The sequence below is a fragment of the Heliconius melpomene genome, chromosome 12 (assembly GCF_056956725.1).
Source record: "Heliconius melpomene rosina isolate 202511_hmr_F chromosome 12, ASM5695672v1, whole genome shotgun sequence".
Taxonomy (NCBI): domain Eukaryota; kingdom Metazoa; phylum Arthropoda; class Insecta; order Lepidoptera; family Nymphalidae; genus Heliconius; species Heliconius melpomene.
Genome location: NC_140400.1, coordinates 12,063,994 through 12,083,858, shown reverse-complemented (window position 1 = coordinate 12,083,858; position 19,865 = coordinate 12,063,994). Strand labels below are relative to the sequence as shown.

Here is a 19,865-nt window from a genome sequence, read left to right as displayed (position 1 = left end):
ACGCTGTTTCTCGTACATATCAGGGCAGGGAAGCGGAACCTGGGAACTTAGTGTTACGACACTCCAATCTCTTTAAATTACTTCCGTTCTCCATTTCCATCTGATTTTTTTGTCGAGTTATGGTGGAACTCACAAAGAAAGAAAATATTCAATATTTCATGTCCTCGAGTAGGAATAGAACCCAAAACCTGTCGCGTTTACAGGCGCACGCTTGTGCTCCTGTGCTAACAATATAAATATGATAAAGTTTATAAATAAGTCTGTATATAAAAGCTATGCATGAAGTCAAATATATCTAATTAATTAATTAATCAAGTGGCTTCGGTGGCTTCGCAATAGGTTCTTTCTTTACGCTCCACTTAATACGATAAATGCGAAATGTTTGTGTATATGAATACCTACTTATCTATGTATTTGAGGTTATAATATGATATAACTAGAATCAAGTGCTATACTTATGGTAATTGTAACAGTTCGATATCTGTACGTGGAAAATATAGAAGAAAAAATTTTATTGGGGGTATTTAGTAATGTAATAGAACCAAAAATAACGATTTTAAAAATTTTTGTCTGTGATTTTGTCACGTTAATCTCATAAATAGAACTAAATCAGTTCTGCAGTTTTTAATAGTATTGTTCAAGTACAAGCTTTCCTTAACATTTACTGTTTGCTTTATTTCATTTTTCTATAAATAAACAAATATATCATTTTAAAGACTGTTGCTTGTCAAAATTGCTATAATAACTGCTTTATTGAATTTGCTGAAATTTTACTTTATAATATAGTTACAGATATTATTTTTAAAGTGATATTTTATTATAAAACGAAAATAATGAAGATTAGTAAATTAATAACTATATTCGATTAGTTTAAGCGGGCGAAGCCGCGAGCAGGTCGCTAGTTAATTAACAATGTAATCATAAACAGTAAATAATTACAATATAACCGCGATAACACTAACAAATATCGATGGTATTAACATGACAAAAGCAATGAGATATTGATAAATATTTTGGATATGCCTAATAATGTTATTGAATCTGGCGTAGCTCCAGCGTAGCCATCGTAGCGAACGTTGCCAGTGCCTCAATTGTACGCAATATTCCGGTTATGGGGTTTTTTATATTTTTCAGACACCCTTGAAAATCAAATAGTATTTTGCGAATCGTTAACATTTAAGCGACTGCTTTGACTTGACTTTCATAACATATATCGCTTACGAGCTCATTTCGTGTCGCTTTAGTAATAGTTAAATCCGTTTAAAAATTGTCGGTTTTTTTTTCAATTAAATTGGAAAATATATAATCTATATATATAAAAGGACTTGTCCTCACTGACTGAGGTAAGACGCACGCACAGCCGTAACCGCTGATGGTAGAAACTTGAAATTTGGACAGATATTTACTTTTGTAATCTGGACATCCACTAAGAAGGGATTTTGAAAAATATCAACCCTAAAGGAGCGAAATAGGGGTAGAAAGTTTGTATGGAAATAAATTGAAATCGCCACCGATTTTTATAAAATTTTAAATTTAGATTTTTAAAAGTATTTAATTGAACACCTATTTCATCGTAATCTAGAATTCTCCCCCTAAGGGTACAAATAAGGGGTTGAAAGTTTGTATAGAAGTTTTGTTAAATCGGCACCAATTTTTATAAAATTTGGAATTTAGACTCTTAAAAATATTTCATTGAACACATGTTTCGTGGTTTTTATGAATTCACCCCTAAATACGCAAGCGAAGCTGCGCGCGTTCGCTAGTTATATATAAATATATATTGTACATATGTTTGAAATTGTGATTTTTTCTAAGATACATTTTTGATTCACATGATTTCTTTATAAGGGTCAGGGGACTGCTTATAAATCACTTAGTTCCTTTTTTACTGTCATTACTAAAATATTATACGCTGGATGATCTTTCCTTTTAGAAATCAAAACTATGAATTATAAAAGTTATTATAGTAATTTTATATTATTACAGTGTTATCTATTAATCATTTAATTATTGATATTGATATTTTTATGAAAACTATATATTTATCTAATTAGTTGATCTAAGTCAAATTCGAATATTGAGCTTTAATTAGACTAATATACGAAAACAACGAATGTATTGTACGATTGATATGTATAAGAGAGGCATTGAGTTCTGCACTCACTCATCACGTAATGTCTCCAGAATTTGGTGGAAAGTGGAGAACGGAAGAGTCTTAATGGGAACGGAATGTCTAAATTCTAAAATTTCTTCTGCCCTGCCATGTGGGATACAGCGTGATCCAAAAAAAAACATCTATACGACTATACAAATGAATGATATACTGAAATAAAAATTTACGCAACATTTAATATTTATAGAATATTAAATAAACATCAAATATGATGATTTATGTATGACAATTTAAATATGCATTTATGTTAATTTAAAAACAATTATAAACGCTTGTGGACCAGTCTCATAATCAGCAACACGTGGTAGGGTCTACTGGTCTACGGCCAGGCCGCAAGAGAGTGCGTATGGAGGGAACCGCAGTGGTGAAGTGGGAGAACGTGCAGAGATCGAGTGCCTGGCGTACTTCCAAGCTGTTCCGTCGCCCTCTATATTGCCGCTTTGTATCGATTTGACTCACTGAAACTATAATTTTTGGTAACAACGTGTGGATGGCGCAAACAACGCAAACTCGTCTTGCTGGCTGAGGTTCTTTAACGACTGTTACTTCTTTGGCTGCTTTGGAGAGTGGGGAGGAGTTTTGGGAGGCTATGTTGAAATGTTAGGTTCTATTTTACATTTATATTTTAGTATTTATTAGGAAAAATATGTGGGATAACACTTTAAATATGTTAAAAATGTACTTTAGTATTTTGGCAATTAATACTTTAGCAATAAATACATAAAATAGTAAGAACACATTAATTACGTGATATTTTATAAAATATTGCTATACTATGCAAATTGTAGTCATTTCTCTTAATAAAACTTTTAAGCTGGTTGTTAATATTAATACTTAACAAGTGAAAATAAAGAAAATGTTAATATTCTAAAAGAATATGAAACGGAATCTTATAAGCACGAACATCAAACGACAAGCTATACTCGACAACGTACATAATAAGATTCTTTTCTAAGACAACAGAACAACGAAGACAAAAATAAATTTTTCAGAACGTGAGAATCCAAGCTCTACCTGCAGCGGGTGGAATAGATCTTAAAGCTGGGTTCACATTAATGGTTTTAGTTAGTGGGAAATTAAAAAAAAATATATTTAATATTTATTATAATTATGTTACTCTAAAGTTTCTAAAGGCACAGAGAATAGAGAGCCAGCGTTTTAGTCCATTCATTTTACTAAGAGTAAGAGAGAGAGATTTTTTGAGTAGATTATAAGTATAAAATACAAATGAAGCCAGTCGTGGTGTAGGAGCATAATTATTTGACTGTCAACGCGACAGGTTATGAGTTCGATTCCCACTCGAGGCGATTAAATATTTAATATTTTCATATCTTCACTGTGTAATCGAGGGGTAGTGCGAGTTGTGCCACTCAACACACGATGCCTACAGAAATCAGCGGAAAGTGGGACGCAGTGTCTCAACTCTATGTTGCCTCTGCCTAACTCGACGTGATAATAGACAAAATGTGTATATAATGTATCAAAAGAACAGTTTGCTCATTTATTTGTTCGCTTATATATAAAGAAATAACACATATTTAATTTTCACTTAATGTGGACCGCACATAGCAGTGAGGCAGTAGCACGGTTAAGAGCTAAAACGTATTTTGAGCAAAGGAATACCGCCTTTGCATCTTTTGCCGTTTTCCAGAATTTTGATGTATTAAAAGTTTATTGGCGTGTTCTATTTCAATTTATCAATATACATACACGGAATATTAAAATCGTAAATTTGAGAGTTCAAACAAAAAATAAATTTTCTGTATTAAAAACGTTACTAAAGTAAAATGTTAAAAAAACTCTATAAAAGTAATTTATAGTTTGTATAAATATATTTTATATCTATATACATTTACATTAAAATTTATCGAATTTCAAAGGAACGAAAAGATTCATTCAGTTCTCAGTTTAATTTATCTAAAAGTTTGTTAATTAGGCAGTACGGTAGAGTCGCAGTAGCGACGTTACTTTATCGTGATATTTATGTTGAGGTGTACTCAATGGCGGGCGGTTTCTGGTAGGAAAATTTGCAATCCTCTCAGCTGGACACCAGTACACTTTCAAATTGGCCGTGTTTATTTAACGACCTGGTCCGTTTTTAATTTTTTTTTACAATACCAATCTAGACTTTAGAAATACGAAATATTTAACGTTTATAAAGACTTATAGCAAACTAAACTAATTTTAGAAGTTTTCAATTACTGGTATGACATAATATTTTCTTATTTAAAAATTCTAATATCCTTTATATTAAATTTCTATACTAAGTTCTGTGGACATTAAAGTCTAAGGACGGTATCTAGCACGCCTCCGTGGACTATGTACATGACAATAAATAATAATATGGCTAAGCATACAAGAGGACCGCAGCGTGCAGTCTGTATGCACGGCTGTCCACCGGCTAAAACTTGAGTGGCCAACTTTGCGGCAAAACTTCGTTTTTCATTTAATTTGCCTGAAACGAGTGCAGCTTACAATATTTTCAACGTTGGCAACTTTCGTCTCGGGCTTTCGTTATAAATTTTATAGTTAGTGGCGAGCCCAAGTAGTGCGTTACCTAGGCCACCGCCGTCCTCCTTTTAATATCATTAGTGGTTTTAGACATAAATTAGCTTTTATATTTTACATTAAGTAGATTCAGTTTAAATTTAAAATTTATATCGCTCCAACGGCTTCGGAAGGAGAAGTCGAGATAGCGTTTTCTCCAAACAAGCTTAGGTCTGTGAAGCGTGAGCGCACGCTTCAATACTGACTGCATTCGGCGTGCGTGTGCAGTTCCTATGTGGAATTTCTCGTAAAGCCTTTTTAGTACTCCACACTGGCTAAGGCTCGTTCCGGCAGACGATAAGGACTGATCTGCGGAAGACAGCGTTGCAACGTGCAGCAGACGCGATCGATACTGCACGCCCCCCTACCCCCCATCCCGCACCCGCCCCGGCGGCTGAAACTTTCGCGATAAGTACGGAACTAGCGCGTGGCGTACGCAATACAATATTGTTAGCCGGTTGCGAGTCTGGAACAGCGGATATTAAGGCTGCAGTGCTGTCGTACTGTTTTTTTACATTGTGCAATGTGCATAGGTTTCAAATGAAAATGTTGTATCGTACTAATTATCTCACGACTACCCGCCTACACGGAACACTCGTTGCGCTAATTATATATAAATGATACGTTTCAATGAACTCTTAAGATGTTAGCTGTATAGGTTAAATATTTAGATTTCAAAAGTTTTCTATATAAGTACGAGTACACTTTGAAATTAAACAACCTTTATATATCAACCATCACCATACATCAACATTTTTTTTGGAAAGGGAACCTGGAGATGATGAGGTAAGATACTCCGTTCCCATTAAAACCATAAGGTCTTCAAATATATGAATTTTAAAACATATTATAAAAGACCCCACCATTAAATCAGCTACTAAATATAAAAAAAGTTTCCTTTATAAGGAACGCTAAGTAAAACCAACTATAAACGGTTAAGCAACGTTTACCCAGGTAAAATATAAGGTGGGCAGACATGATTGTCTTGTGCTAGACGGATGCAGAGAAAGTTCTGGAACAATCAGAAGCCTATATAATAACTTGCCTAACCATTACATAATAAGCAGTCTTCAAAGTTAAGCTTTCAATATATTTTAAGTTTTATATATTTTTCTAAGCAAATTTTCATCTCTTTCAGTCTAATAGAACAATATTTATGACTGTTTTAAACATTAATATAACTTATTTAATTAATTGAAAATTCATATATTTAAATATACTTATAAATAAAATAAAATAAATGGACATGTGTCATGTATAACGAAAAAAAAAATTTATTGAAACAAGTGATTCTTAGCAATTTTTTTTAGAAATTAGTGGCGTGGTTAATTAGTAAATTTTAAAATTTTTGCTATTAATTGTACTCAAAAAAAGTGCAAACAATCTTTCTCTTACATTTTTCTTTTATTTTGTTGACGAATGAATTGATCAATTTATCAATAAATGTATAATTTATTCTGTTTAGTTCTAACACTAATAATTAAAACGCGATTTCAATATACAATGTGTAATTTACACTTCCAAAGCGTATGTAGTTGTTGGGTGTGTTTGCCCTGAAGTAGTTTATAAGAAAGTTACCAGCGGTTGACGGCCAAGTTTCCCGAGTTACTCCCGCCTAGCACGCGGCTGTAGGGCCATCTGGGACGAACTTTTTATTTCTCACTAAATTTTGTCTTAAAAATTTTGGTAAAATGGGAACGGTAAATCTATTTGAAATTAAGTACCCTAGTAGTGGTATAAAATAACTTGTATCTATTTCATAATAGATACAAGTTATGATGAGCTGTTACTCTAATTTTTTTTAGATTATCCTAATATCCAATGAACCTTTTTGTTTAAGCGTATTAATATAAAAGGTTTGATTAAATTGAATAAGGATGTACCTTATGTTATTTCAACTATTTTTTCATTTTCACTCATTCACTCCACGCAAAACAGAGTAAGCAAAGGAAACTCGGAAACTTAGTGTTAAGATACTCCGTTCTCTTTAAAACACTTTCGTACCTCATTTTCCGCCGAATTCTAGAGGCATTGCGTGTTGAGAGGCGGCACTCAAGGCTGCGTTTTGCCTCGTTACCAGAGAGAAAAAAATAAGTCATCCACGCAGATAAAAAGTTTAATATAATATTTTATTATAGTAAGTACAGGCCTTGCTTAATTTTCGGCATTAAATTTGGTAGGTATATATATGTGGTGCAGCCAGAAGTTTGCAAGAAAGTTATTAGCTCCAACTTACGCCCGCCTATATTTGCTATTTGCCGCTTGCCATCTGGGACAAGGCTTTCATTCGACGTTTTTTTGTATGAAAACAAAGCTTGTTTATGTTTTAATTTTTATTTCTACGTTACTTACTGCTTGCAGTTGAATCGTAAATTTTATATTGGTTGAAATAGAAATTTGCATAAAGTTATAGGACACAGGGGCACAATCGTTCGCATTCCCATTAGAGGAAATTAAATATTTTAAGTTTTTTGCTCTAGTTGTTTTCTCGCTCTTTTTTTTGCCAGACAAAATGCGGCGTTTAGCTCCGGTACTCAACATGAAATAGCCGAACAGTGGAGAACGGAGTGTGATAACTCTGGGTTCCCTCTGCCTACGCTTGCTATGTGCGGGATGTATTATAAGAGTTATTTTAATATAATTTAATTTTACTTCTCTAAAATTAAAAAAATTAAAAATATAAAAATATTTCGTAAAATTATATATTTTATATTTAATATATTTAATATCTACAATTGCTCTCAAAAACATAGTATACGAGTGAAACAATATTTGTAGTAACATCAGATGGGCGCAATTACAACGCTCACTACACGTTAATGCTGCACTTAAAAACGTTTTAGTATACCTTAGTTTGTGGAGGTTTCAGCTTTTGTCCCATACAAAAACAAAAATGCAAGTAAATAAAATTAGGGGGGCTGATGACGAAATACAATATCGTCGCAGCTATGGAAATAAAATAATCATCATCATCATCATCAGCCTGTCCTCGTCCACTGCTGGACATAGGCCTCTCCAATGGCATAAAATAATAGTTAGTTCTTTTTTTCAGCTTCACGCTGTATCCCGCATATACATATAGCATGGTAGGCAGAGGGAGGAAGCCTAGTGTTAAACCATTCCGATCCCCACTTCTTGTCGAATTCTGGAGGCATTGCGTGTTGAGTAGCGGAACTTAACGCTGCGCTTGGCCTCGACACCCGAGCGAAGAAATTTCCTCGAATGGGGATTGAACCCACAACCTGTCGTATTTACGATTAAATTTATGCGCCACGAGTGGCCTTAACTGTTTGTTTATTTTTTATAATTGATAAAACTTTTAAAATAACACTTATGTAGGTACATAAAATTTTGTATATATTTAAATATATTTTTTTATGTTTTAAAACTCCATACAGTAGGTAAGTAAAGCTATTGTTGGCAGAATGACATTTAAGTAGGTTTATTATTTACATTGCCAACTACCCCAATAGACTCATAGTTTGGCAGCGTATGCGCCCGCCCTACGTATGGAAAAAACAACATGAAAATTTCACAAAATGTGTTTTGATATTACAATAAGTTTCGCTACGATCTGCATTGGTCGTTTCAGGAGTAGTTATCGTTTAAATGGCTTTCTCTGTCAGTTTAGTTTTATTACCTTACATAAAATAGTCTTGTGTTGAAAAATATACAGTTATTATTTGCGTCACGCATTTACAGAATGTTTTCATGACAATTAGAATAGTTTAATTTATAATTCAGAACTGTAGCTTATCTGTGACCTGAATAAACATAAAAAATAGAAAGAAAAACGAAAAAAATCTAATTAGCTTCACGCTGCACCCCGCAGATAGCAGGCTAAGCAGAGGGATCCTAGTGTAAAGGCAATACACTCCCCATTTTTCGCCGAATTTTTCTAAATTTTGCGTGTTAATTGATCGAACTCACAACCGTCGCGTTTCAGATACACCCTCGTGCTCCTGCACCGCGACATCTTCAAAAAGTAGAAACAAGGCGTTCATTTTTTTTTGCCTAAATTCTAAAACAACAGTAACACCAAGGCGATCGTGATTCCTTTGACGAGACGTTAACAAATGAGGCTCTTACATTTTATAATTGGGAAAAACTGTCGCGTCGCCTCTCAGTTACAGATGGGTATAAATCTTTATGTAGAGAAGATAGCTGGCGAAGCCGCTTACTTATTCCGATCACGCGCCCACTCTGTCCTCTGAATATAAGGGATATAAGCGTGTTCCATTTATTGAACGTCGCTAAGGATGTACTAAGTAAATAATTAATGGTGGACGTCACTAGTTGCTAATTTTAATTGTTATAACATACGAGTCTATTGAATATGATGAAACGTGCATAGTATTTACATATTAATAATATAATATGACGACATTCGCCTTGATAAGGTATCTATTTTTAGATGTCTGTTTAAATATGTATTTAGTTATGTGTCATTTAATTGATGTTTAATATACTAATTATTAATGATACAAATACAAATAATAACTTCTAAGTCGTTATTCTGACTTTTTGGTCACTTTTAATATATTTCTTTGACAAATGAACATGTAAGTAGGTACGTTATTTCACTAATGCATTCCAATAAAAATAAAATAAACAAAAAATCTTCTATAAGACACGTTCAGGAAATCTATTTAATCTTCCGTTAATGAACGTTGCCTTTATCATTAGGAGGCGGAACGTGACTGACTCATTGTAAAGGTGTTGTAAAACTTCATTAATATTAGCGTACATACAATGAAATAAATCAGCTTTACGCTCTAGCATGGTAGGAACAGGAAACCTAGTGTTAAGACACTCCGTTCTCCACTTTCCGCCGAATTAGCCCGGAACTCAACGTTGGGCTTTTTTCTATTCAATTTTAGCGTATCTACTAGTGTATATATTATTTTGTATAGCAATCTTTAACGAGGCAAGTAGTTTGCTTTCTCGTTGCGTTCCTCTTAAATATTGTAAGTACTACTCAAGCCTAACAAATCATTTTAAATGCGGTGCTGCAATGCGTATAATATGATAAATATTTAGTAAATTTATCTACTCACTCGCCAGACCGTATGTAGTAGTTCAGTAGATATAGAATATAGAGGATATGTATTTTAGTGTTTTAGTAAAAAAATTCTATAACTAGTCTTATAACATACAAAAATCATTATTATTTTATTAAATACACATAATTGCTTTAGTAGTTCTGAATGTCGTGATCGTGAACGTGATCTAATAGATCTTAATAAAATGACAGAATGCTATCATGGCGCCTATCTTAAAGAAGGGGAAGTAGTATTTCATATTCGGAGCACATATGGCGAACTTCGTGAAAATGAGGCGAAGCTCACTTGCATACCTATAAATAAATATTATGTGTAAGAATATTAAGGCCATTCTTAATGCAGGCACAAGCGTGTTATATTAAATACGTAGGTTCGATTTTCAGTCGAAGAAATTAAATATCTACATTTCTTCGCTCTGGTGTTAGGGCAAAGTGCGGCGTTTGGTTCCGCCATTCACCACGCATTTGTCTCGAAAAATCAGAGAACGGAGTGTCTTAACACTACGTTCCCAAAGCTTATTCTACTATATTTGGGATACGACGTCAATTTATTTTTCACACTTTTATGCTGATAATAATTAATATTTTGATCGTATAGTCATGCCACCGAGATATTGCTTCTTAAGTGCCTTCCCAGATCGCTCTGAGAATACTTCATTGCCCCGAGTGGAGATCCACCACATCACGGCTACAACCAGACGCTGTACTGTCCCATTGCACTACGATTTTATTCATATTGTTTACCTTTTATGTAATGATTTATTTATTTTATTTAAGATAAGAAAAAGCTACATATAAATCATATCTTTTTATCATCTTCTCTTCGAATTGTGGCTTCTTTTCATTTAAATTTTAAACTACCCGCCCTTCCGACTAACCAAAGGATGCGTTGAATTTGTATCATATTGAGATGTTTGTCCCTACTTACTATGCATAGTTTCATATAAGTTTGCATGAAAATATAGTACCTTATTTTACCGTGTGTTCGTCCACAGTTCCATATTTATGGCACGCAAAATAAAATGTTGCTGCTTGTCGTCGATACTTGATAAAAATGCAAACCGTAGCCGCAGGCCTCCGCCCCCGAACTCCGACCTCCGCCCACGCTCGCTGCATGTGTATCGCGTGGTCCGGGACAAGATTATACTAACCTTATAGTGTACCAATAAACAATTTGTGAAGTTTTGCAAGTGCAAGTCAAGTAGGTTGTCGATGAAAAATCGCGGAGCGCCTATCTTTGGGGGTCAATCACCGAGGCTGTACGTAGTTTGTGAGAAGAGTAGCGGCGGATCTCACCTGGCCGTTAAGCGTTCGCAGGTAAACATTGTAACGTGATCCAACCACGTGCAAAACATGTGGTAGCCTAGCTTCGTAGGAATGGTTCATCTACTATTTATATTATTGAAGATATGTATGTGATCAATCGTCTGTGGTGCGTTTTCTAACACCAATATACAGTTTTAATGATTTTTACCCAGTTTTATTTTATCGAATTTACTGTGAGGAAGCGCAGTTGCCGATGGGCGGGCTCCAGACAGTATTGATTTTGTTCATTCGTTTCTGTCTATCGAATATTAGATTCGCACGAGCGAGCGGGTGCGCGCTACCGGTAGGAGGATGGTTCCTAGTGTAAAGTTTCCGCGTAAAACAGCCTTCACTTACAAAAGAGCCTAACTGGGGGATGAATGAAACCGTGGAACGATCCTGAAACGACGGCCGCTGTCGACGCGTCCGTTTCCGGCAAATCCGCTCTACAACTTCGTGCACTTAGTTTTATTTAAAACTATACATACTGCCTTTTACTTTTACAACTGAAATAGGATTTACGAGCCATAAATAAATTCACAAGTGTAGTAAATTGAGATTAGGATTTTCTAATGTAAAATACGATTATAGAGCTAGTTGGTCTTTTACAATGCATATTTCAAGCACTTGTATTTAGGATCAACAAATTATTTTTTTTAAAGATAAAATTTAAATATTGAAAGAAATGAAAATGTCTGGATCTGCATTGAACAAAATTAAAATGGTATAATAGGTCCTCTTGAATATATTTGTGAGTTCTCGAAGATTCCGTCCTCTTTAAAAGTTCACGAGATATTTTCTCAAATATCGGTGCGAAGGGAAGGCGGGTCGCCCCGGGGAGGCTACAAACTTCACATCCAATGCGTCTGTATTCACAGCTTGTAAAAATATTCCTTCTATCGTTTTCGTTGTTGATAAACGTTGTCGAAGCGAAGTGTGCAGTAAATATTGAGCATTAACGAGATAGTGGGAGACGGCGTGCATATATTATGTTTGTTGCTTTTATATAGAATATTTTTACCAATGTCTATTATTGTTTTTATATATAACTAATGTGCAAATATATTTTCATATTGGTCAGATTACTTATATATTAAGAACTTAAATTACAACAAGACAATTTATAGTCTTTATATGTATGTTGTTGTTGAGGCCAGACATGGGCAGTGGCAGAAGTGTGTAAACGACAGATTTTGGATTTGATACCCACTCGAGGTAATAAAATATTTAGTATTTTTATTTTCTTCGCTCTGTTTTCGAGGCTGAGGCTGAGGCAAAATAGCGGCGTTGAGTTTCGCCACTCATCACGCCATGTCTTCAGAAATCGGCGGGACGTGTCTCTACCCACCCTACTACACACGGGATACAATGTGAAGCTGATAAAAAATATTTTACTTACTCATAGATCATCTGATAACAAAGTGCTTATTCAGACAAACCTAAACGTTTTATGATTTCCTCTTCTATGCTCTGAAGGTAATTAGCGGTAACAAAAACTTTCGGGTTCACATGGATTTAGATTTTCAATAACTTTATTGAATGTTATGAATATGTAATATTATTCAGTATATGCTTAATATGTATGTAAATATTAATATTAAACGGCGGCGTTAAGTTCCGTGAATCAACACGCAATCCCTTGAAAACTCGGAAGATCTGCGGTAAGTGAGAAACGGAGTGACTCACCACTAGGTTCCCTTTGCATGCGCTCCTATACGTATATGGGAAATATAACGTAAAGCTATTAAAATATTATACATTAATATTAAACATTTCAAATAAGCAAAATGTAGAATATTAAAAATACTTCCTAGATTTTCTGCTTATAACTGTAATAAAAGTGGATTCATTTTAGTATTTCCGACTAGTGAAGCAAATACTAATACAGCGAAATTGCTATGAGCTTCCTAGCTAACATTTGTGACATTTAAACATCAACAAAATTCAATATATTCGCGGAGCAGTCTCGTCGCTTTACATCTCGTAAGATATTTTTTCCATTTGTAAAGTGAGTACTCTTCGATATTGGAATATTTTGATCAAAGTTCAAGTGTATGATGCTTAAATACTGTGTATTTATAAGTCTTTTGTATGGGAAATGGAAATTGAAATCGGCAATGCACGGCGAGCACCAGCAAGTTTGTAAACATTTCAACCGGCTCTGTTATATGTGTTCTGTGTAAACATGTATCAGAAAAGTTACGTCTGCTAAATTGCTAAACTATGGGTTCGACGACCTGTCTGCTTCTATTTGTTTAAAGGAGACCTTTTAAAGGGATATAAAGTTAGTTTTACCTTTTTTCAAGTTAACATTTAACTTTTATTTAATTTTCCGCCTATACGTACATGTCAGTTCTAATATGAAAGATCGTTCAAAGATTAACATTCGATGGTGTAAAATTAAAATTCGATTTGAAATAAGAAAAATTCGAGATCGTCAGCATTTCACATCAACACTTAATTGCGAAGCCTGATGAATTTTCATTCTAAATTTATTGAAATTCCGAACATTTACGTCTAATTTGTGCACAGACAAAAGAAGGTGGTCGCAATTAGTGAAATGGGCAGCAGGAACAAACGCGGTTTACACAAAAGAGAGGAGGCTTCCACTGTGACGAGGGTTCGCTTTCTTTTCTTCCAAATGAGCAAACTACAGTCGCTAGTGGGGAAGATTTGTTGTTTAAGAATGAAGGGCGACGAGTGTGTGCATTGTTCTTTTGCGGCGTTTGGTAAGCACTTACATGCCGTTGTTCCAATCATGATAACTTAAGGGATGTTTAATTTTCATCGCAGTTATTGCTGTCACAATAGGCGCGTGCTGAGAACGAATGGGAATGGAAAAGGCAATTGATGGTTCTATATTGGAAGACGACAATTGATCCTTAATTGTTTTATATACGCTTTAGCTTCCTACATCTGAATAAATAAATATATTGTTAGATTTTAAATAATAACACCATTATAAAATATAGCCCAAAAAGTAGACGACCAAGTGTGTTTAAGCTAGGTTCCCTCTGCTGTGAAATGAGGAAGTATGAGGAAGTAAGTGAACAACCCTTCTATAATACAAAAACCACAAATATGAAAAAGATCTGCCAAAATTATAATAATTTGCGCTGTCAGAACAAAATTTAAATTGTCAGGTAATATAAGTTAGTTTCAAATGGCAATTAAAGCTTAAATGTCTGGGATATTCTGTAGACTGATGAATTATCTCCAACGTTCAAAGAACCTAGACAGCGCTTGTACTAATATAGAAATACCTACGACTACGTGCTACGGCTGTATAGACATCTTTGTACAAGTGCAGTATTCTCAGTTTATTAGTAGGCAGCAGTCATATGGTATATATTTAAAAAAAAATTAAATGTAGATAAATATGGATATGTTGTCGTTGATTTGTTTGTTATATTAAAAAAGTTCTTAACGTTGCGATGAGCTTTTAAGGCCATGAGGTGTTGAGTGGCGAAACTCAACACCGCGGTTTGCCTCGTTACCGATAGCGAGGAAAAATGTAAATGTTGTACATACGAAAAAACATTGATAATAATTAACATATTAAAAATCTACATATTAGCGCAGATACCAACATGAACTTTGACATTTAATAGCATTAATGTAACTGTGGTATCTGGTCATCTATTTGGGTACTGGTTAGAGTAGGCGTGGTTGCATCCAGCAGATCTGTATTGATTGACCTATGACCTTTACCTTTTGACAAGCCAAAAAATAAAAAAAAATTGCGAAAAAAAAAACAACTAAAAAACATCATGCAAAAATGCAGTAATTACACCAGTTTGATAAAAAAATAGTTATATATTGTAGAAATAGCGGAAATACTATTTATAAACTTTACTTTGCCATTCCGTTTCCTGCAATATTTCAAAAAGAGCAAATACTTAACTGTTGCAATAAATGAGCGATTTACTATTAGTTTATTTTAATGTCTATAATTTTTTGTTATATTACTTTTGTGTTTACTTATCAATATAAAATATTCTATTTCTTATATAAGTTGCAATCAAAAATAATCTTTATATGTACAAACGTTAGTAAATTTTACATTTGTAGTAATTTTTATATTACGCAAATTTTGGATATTTTTGGATTTTTTTAAGTTTGTAGTTCGCCTACTATAATGACGATGACAAGTAGTAAACCGAAAAGGTTATTATTTTTGTTTTATATTGCAAGAGTAAGCCCTTAATTTTAACGTCATTTGATGACTCCTTAACCGATCTATAAATTTAATTTAAAAAATACAATTATCTATTTATTCGGCATTTTGCAATTAACAGGATAAGCTCTTCCTATAGTCTTTAGATAGTGCAAAAATAATATTTAAATTTCAACTATAAACAACCACTCTTGAAAAAATAACTTTTAACACAACATATTGGCTGAAATCTGTTTCATATCAGCCGTTCGTTAAAACAGGCACATCAACATAGGCTATGCTCGTATATCATTTTAAATACGAAATACTAAAGCGATGCGAGCTAACGCCGAGACTGACTTCTGTTTGTAGTCAGTTAGAGTACATAAGAAGGAAATAGTGTCGCTATCGTACAGCGCAGACTAAAGTGCTTCGAGAACATACTAGTTACGATGCTTTACTCTTGAAATATTTTTAGATAGATGTTTGCTGGTGTTTATTCTTCGCATGCATTTATTTTAAGTATAATGATTTTATTAAACAGTTTCATTGTTAAATATTACATAAAATTTAATTACATCAAATCAGCTCCACGCTGTATACCCCAGCAGGGTAGACAGAGGGAACCTGCTGTTAAGATACTCTGTTCCCCACTTTATGCCGAATTCTGGAGACATTGTATGTTGAGTGGCAGAACTCAACACCGCGCTTTACTTCGACTCCAGAGCGACGAAATGGGAATATAAATTTAAATAAATATTTCATCTCCTCGAGTGGGGATTGAACCCACAACCAGTCGGCTTCACAGTGACACTTTGTGCCCCTGCGCCACGACTGGCCTCTGGCATTTTCACATATAAAATGCAAATTACCTAATTAGATAAATTTTAATAAAAACTATTTAATCCTCAGTCGGAATAAAATGTAAATTATAGTGTATAAGTTTCTAAAATATATCTTTCTTTACAGAGTTTAGTGTGTTTGTCTTACTCATTTTAAACAGCGTAGCACGACGTTCGCATATACTTACTAGCATTTTCATTTCCTTAATATATTTGTGTCCAAGTTCGTTATGCACCACGTACTTTTTGCTGACAGTAGAGCTAAAAATCAAAAGTTTCGCTTATACAAGGAAATGTATTTATGAGGTCTCCTAGGCGCAGTGGTATGGCGTGTGATTGTAAATACGGTGGCTATAAGTTCGATTAGCACTCGAGGAAACGATTCTGGCAACAAGACAAAACGTTGAGTTCCCCCACTCAACACACAATGTCTCAAAAATTCGGCGGAATGTGGGGAACAGTGTGTCTTAGCAGGGACGCTAAAAAATTAAGTGCTAACAAAATATTTCTAAAGAAAACCGTAAGTTTCTAAATTTTTCCTCACTACGTAATAGTTAGAAGTTATAAGAATGCTTGACATAATTGTTTTCTTTTCTATTGTATTTATTATGAACAATGTAGAAATTAAGATGCAATCTGCTAATATAATGAAAACTTTTTCGTAGAGCCTTTACATTATACTAAGTGTCTCATAACTAAAGTTGTTGCTTTTGTTAGGTACTTACACTCGAGTAAACTGACCGTTCGTGAGATTTTATACGATAGATATCCCTTACTTACAGTTTGTTTAGTTTTTTTTAGCTTCACACTGTTTCCGCATATGGCAGGGTAGACAACTAGTGTTAATACACTCCATTCCACACTTTCCGCTAAATATTAGTGGCATTGTGTGTTGAGTAGTGGAACTCAACGCTGCGCTTTTCCCTGGGTACCAGAGCGAAGAAATGAAAATATTAATAGAATCGAACCCACAACCGTTATAGTCAATTGCAAAATTTCAAAAGAATAAAAATTATGTGGTCTCCTACCGGTAAAACGAAAACTACTTTATTTTGCAGTTTTTGACGATGAGAATCTACCCTATATAAAAATAGACAAACAAGCTTTTAATATGCGTATACAATAATAATTCATATTAAAACTTCTATTGCATTCCTGCATTTATTTGGTCGCTATTTTGCAAAATTGCAATATGTGTGATATTTTCGTGTAAAGGTCAAATGTGACTAGGAATTGCCACCCACGTACGTACGTCAGCGGGCAGAGTAGGCTTTACACGAGTACATATAGCTCTACTGAATATATTACCTACGTCTCTTCTATTTTACATGTTTTTATGTACTTAGGTTTATGGCATTTAAAATTCTGTGTTTTTAAATTGTTTAGTAAACATTTTATAAATTCTTATTTCTTTTTTTGCCGTATATACTCGTAATCTTCTAATTAGAGATATTAGTATCATATCTTATTTGAAACGAATAATGTTTACTTCAACATAACGTGAAAAAATAAAACTAAGACTTGAAACATAAAAAAAATATATTTTATAATTTTAATTCGAAACGACGTGCAATTACAGTATCATTGTTCAACTGCAATACTAATTAAAAGTTTCGCTATAAATTTTGATCGCGGTGAAAATCTACGGGAAAGTCCACGGCCGTGCTTCAGTGTCGGCAGCCCGCTACCGGCTGACGGCTATTCTCGCGCAGCCGTACCAACCATCGACGGTGGCGCCGCGCGGCAACTTCTAGAACATTTTGACAGGCGGTTAAAATGGCCGTGTGAACACGCGATCTGCCACGCCAAAACCACTACGCACGGCTTACGCGGTTTTATTACTTAACTTAGTCACTTTCAAATTATGTTATAGTGTCATCACGCTTTTAATATTGGCCTGTACCGACTGAAAATATTTAAATATGGCTCTCCATCTCGAAACTGCGTTGCAGCGAAAGTTGAACTTCAAGATAACCACGGTAAGTGCATGCCGCCCGCCTAGCGTATCGATCGCCGCCCGCGTGGTCTAAACATATGTTTGCTACGAGAGCGTAGCCGTCTAACCTACGGACTCTTTCACGCGCTAGCACTGAATTTATTTCGATTTCGCTCCGCCAGATACTATCATTACTATATGACGTAGGTTTCTAATTATTATCAGCGAGTCGCTTGTTGTGCGGCGCGCGTTTGTACGTGTTTGACTTGTAAATAAACATTTGCGGCAAGCTACGGAAACAGAAAAAATATTCTATGATTATTTGTTTTTGTTAAGTAAAGTTTTTCATTTAAGTAAACTATAATTAATTGAAAAATTCTATAGTTTTCTACATGCAATAAGATGGAGGTAGCTACGCCTACACACTATAAAGGTCACGAGAGTTGACGTTAGTTGCAACTTGCATGTCTACTTTTATTTTATGTTTAAATGTTAATAGGTTAAAATTTAAAATTTTATAATAACAGTTTGCAATCTTATTTAAAACTAATTTAAATTTTATATGGTAGTTGCATTAGTACTTATTAATTTCGAAATGAGGTTAAAAGAAAAACATTATAATTTCCTCTATCCATGTGATATCACAGTGAGGTACAGACTTATGCACTGATTAAATTTCGACAGTGTCCGGCGACGCATAACTAACAGTTGGGTTTGCGTGGTCGTATCTCATGATGGCGAGTGTGCGCGTGCCAGCGCCGCGTTATGTCCCTTTATGTGGTCTGCGGAGCGTGACACAGTGGGCCCTTCTGTTGTGTCATTGCTGAATTTTGTATTTCTATATTATACTATTTTAACTATAACTGTACTACTAGTGATATTTTTTTTTTTTTGGGGAACGGGATCTTAGTGATATATTAGGTCTAAAAAATAAAATATCTATCTATACATATAATAAAATTATAACTAATCGCGCTCTCTACATGGAAGATATATGACAAAAACTGTAATTGGGAGCATTTATCAATGCATTAGAACCAAAAGCAATTTATGATTTGTTTATTTGTTTGTTTGTCGGTTCGTCTGTTTGTCAGAAACGGCTTAACCTATTTAAATGAAGTTTTCACTATTGTATTTTAGGGAACATTAAGTGTTTTATTTGAATTGGTTCATAAATAAAAATGTTATATTATTGCTCAATTGTACATATAAAAATTCTATATATAAATATATACTTATATTTAATGATGGTGATATTTGGCGGAAAATAAGGAGCAGAGTGTTTCTTTCAGAGTGAACATGCGGGATACAGCGTAAAGCTGTCCAACTATTATAATCAAAAATCAAAATCTCTACGACAACGACATTTATATCGTATAGCGTCTAAGCGACGACGGTAACGAGGCCGTTACTTAATAACCGCGATTACGCAAGCCGAGAGTAACGCAGGTAGTTAGATCCGCGTTGGACTATTAACGTTCTAGTGCACTTTTACCGTAGAGTGTGAAGTTGGCGGATTAATATGCATTGCTTCGCTGCATGTGAACGTTTCGTAAGGCAATTTGATGTATTTTTCATATAAAATGCAATATGTATTCGTTTATATATTTTTAATATAACTTATTTGTATTAAATATTATATATTACAAACTTTTATTGCCTACTTTTCGCGGAACTCTGCAGGCAGCGGTGTTGAAGGGCGGATCTTAATGCCGCGGTTTGCCTCGACACGAGAGCGAATGAAGGTATTAAATATTTCATTTCCTCGAGTGGGGATCAAACTCACAACTTGTCGCTTTTACAGTCACAAACTCAAACCCTTGCACCACAACAGGCCTCAGTAT

At 34.4% G+C, this 19,865-nt stretch overlaps 1 protein-coding gene across 4 annotated transcripts in view; it reads left to right on the top strand.

The window, feature by feature from the left end:
- The first annotated feature begins 17,858 nt into the window (after positions 1 to 17,858).
- shep (RNA binding motif single stranded interacting protein alan shepard) overlaps positions 17,859 to 19,865 on the top strand; it is a 117,534-nt gene continuing 115,527 nt past the window's right edge. For 3 of the 4 annotated variants that reach the window (XM_085194505.1, XM_085194506.1, XM_085194503.1), the window contains exon 1: positions 17,860 to 18,064. In XM_085194505.1, coding sequence (XP_085050631.1) covers positions 18,008 to 18,064 — 57 coding nt within the window. In that variant the 5' untranslated portion in view covers positions 17,860 to 18,007. Of the gene's footprint in view, positions 18,065 to 19,865 lie in introns of all 4 variants that reach the window. The other variant, XM_085194504.1, reaches the window with a different exon arrangement.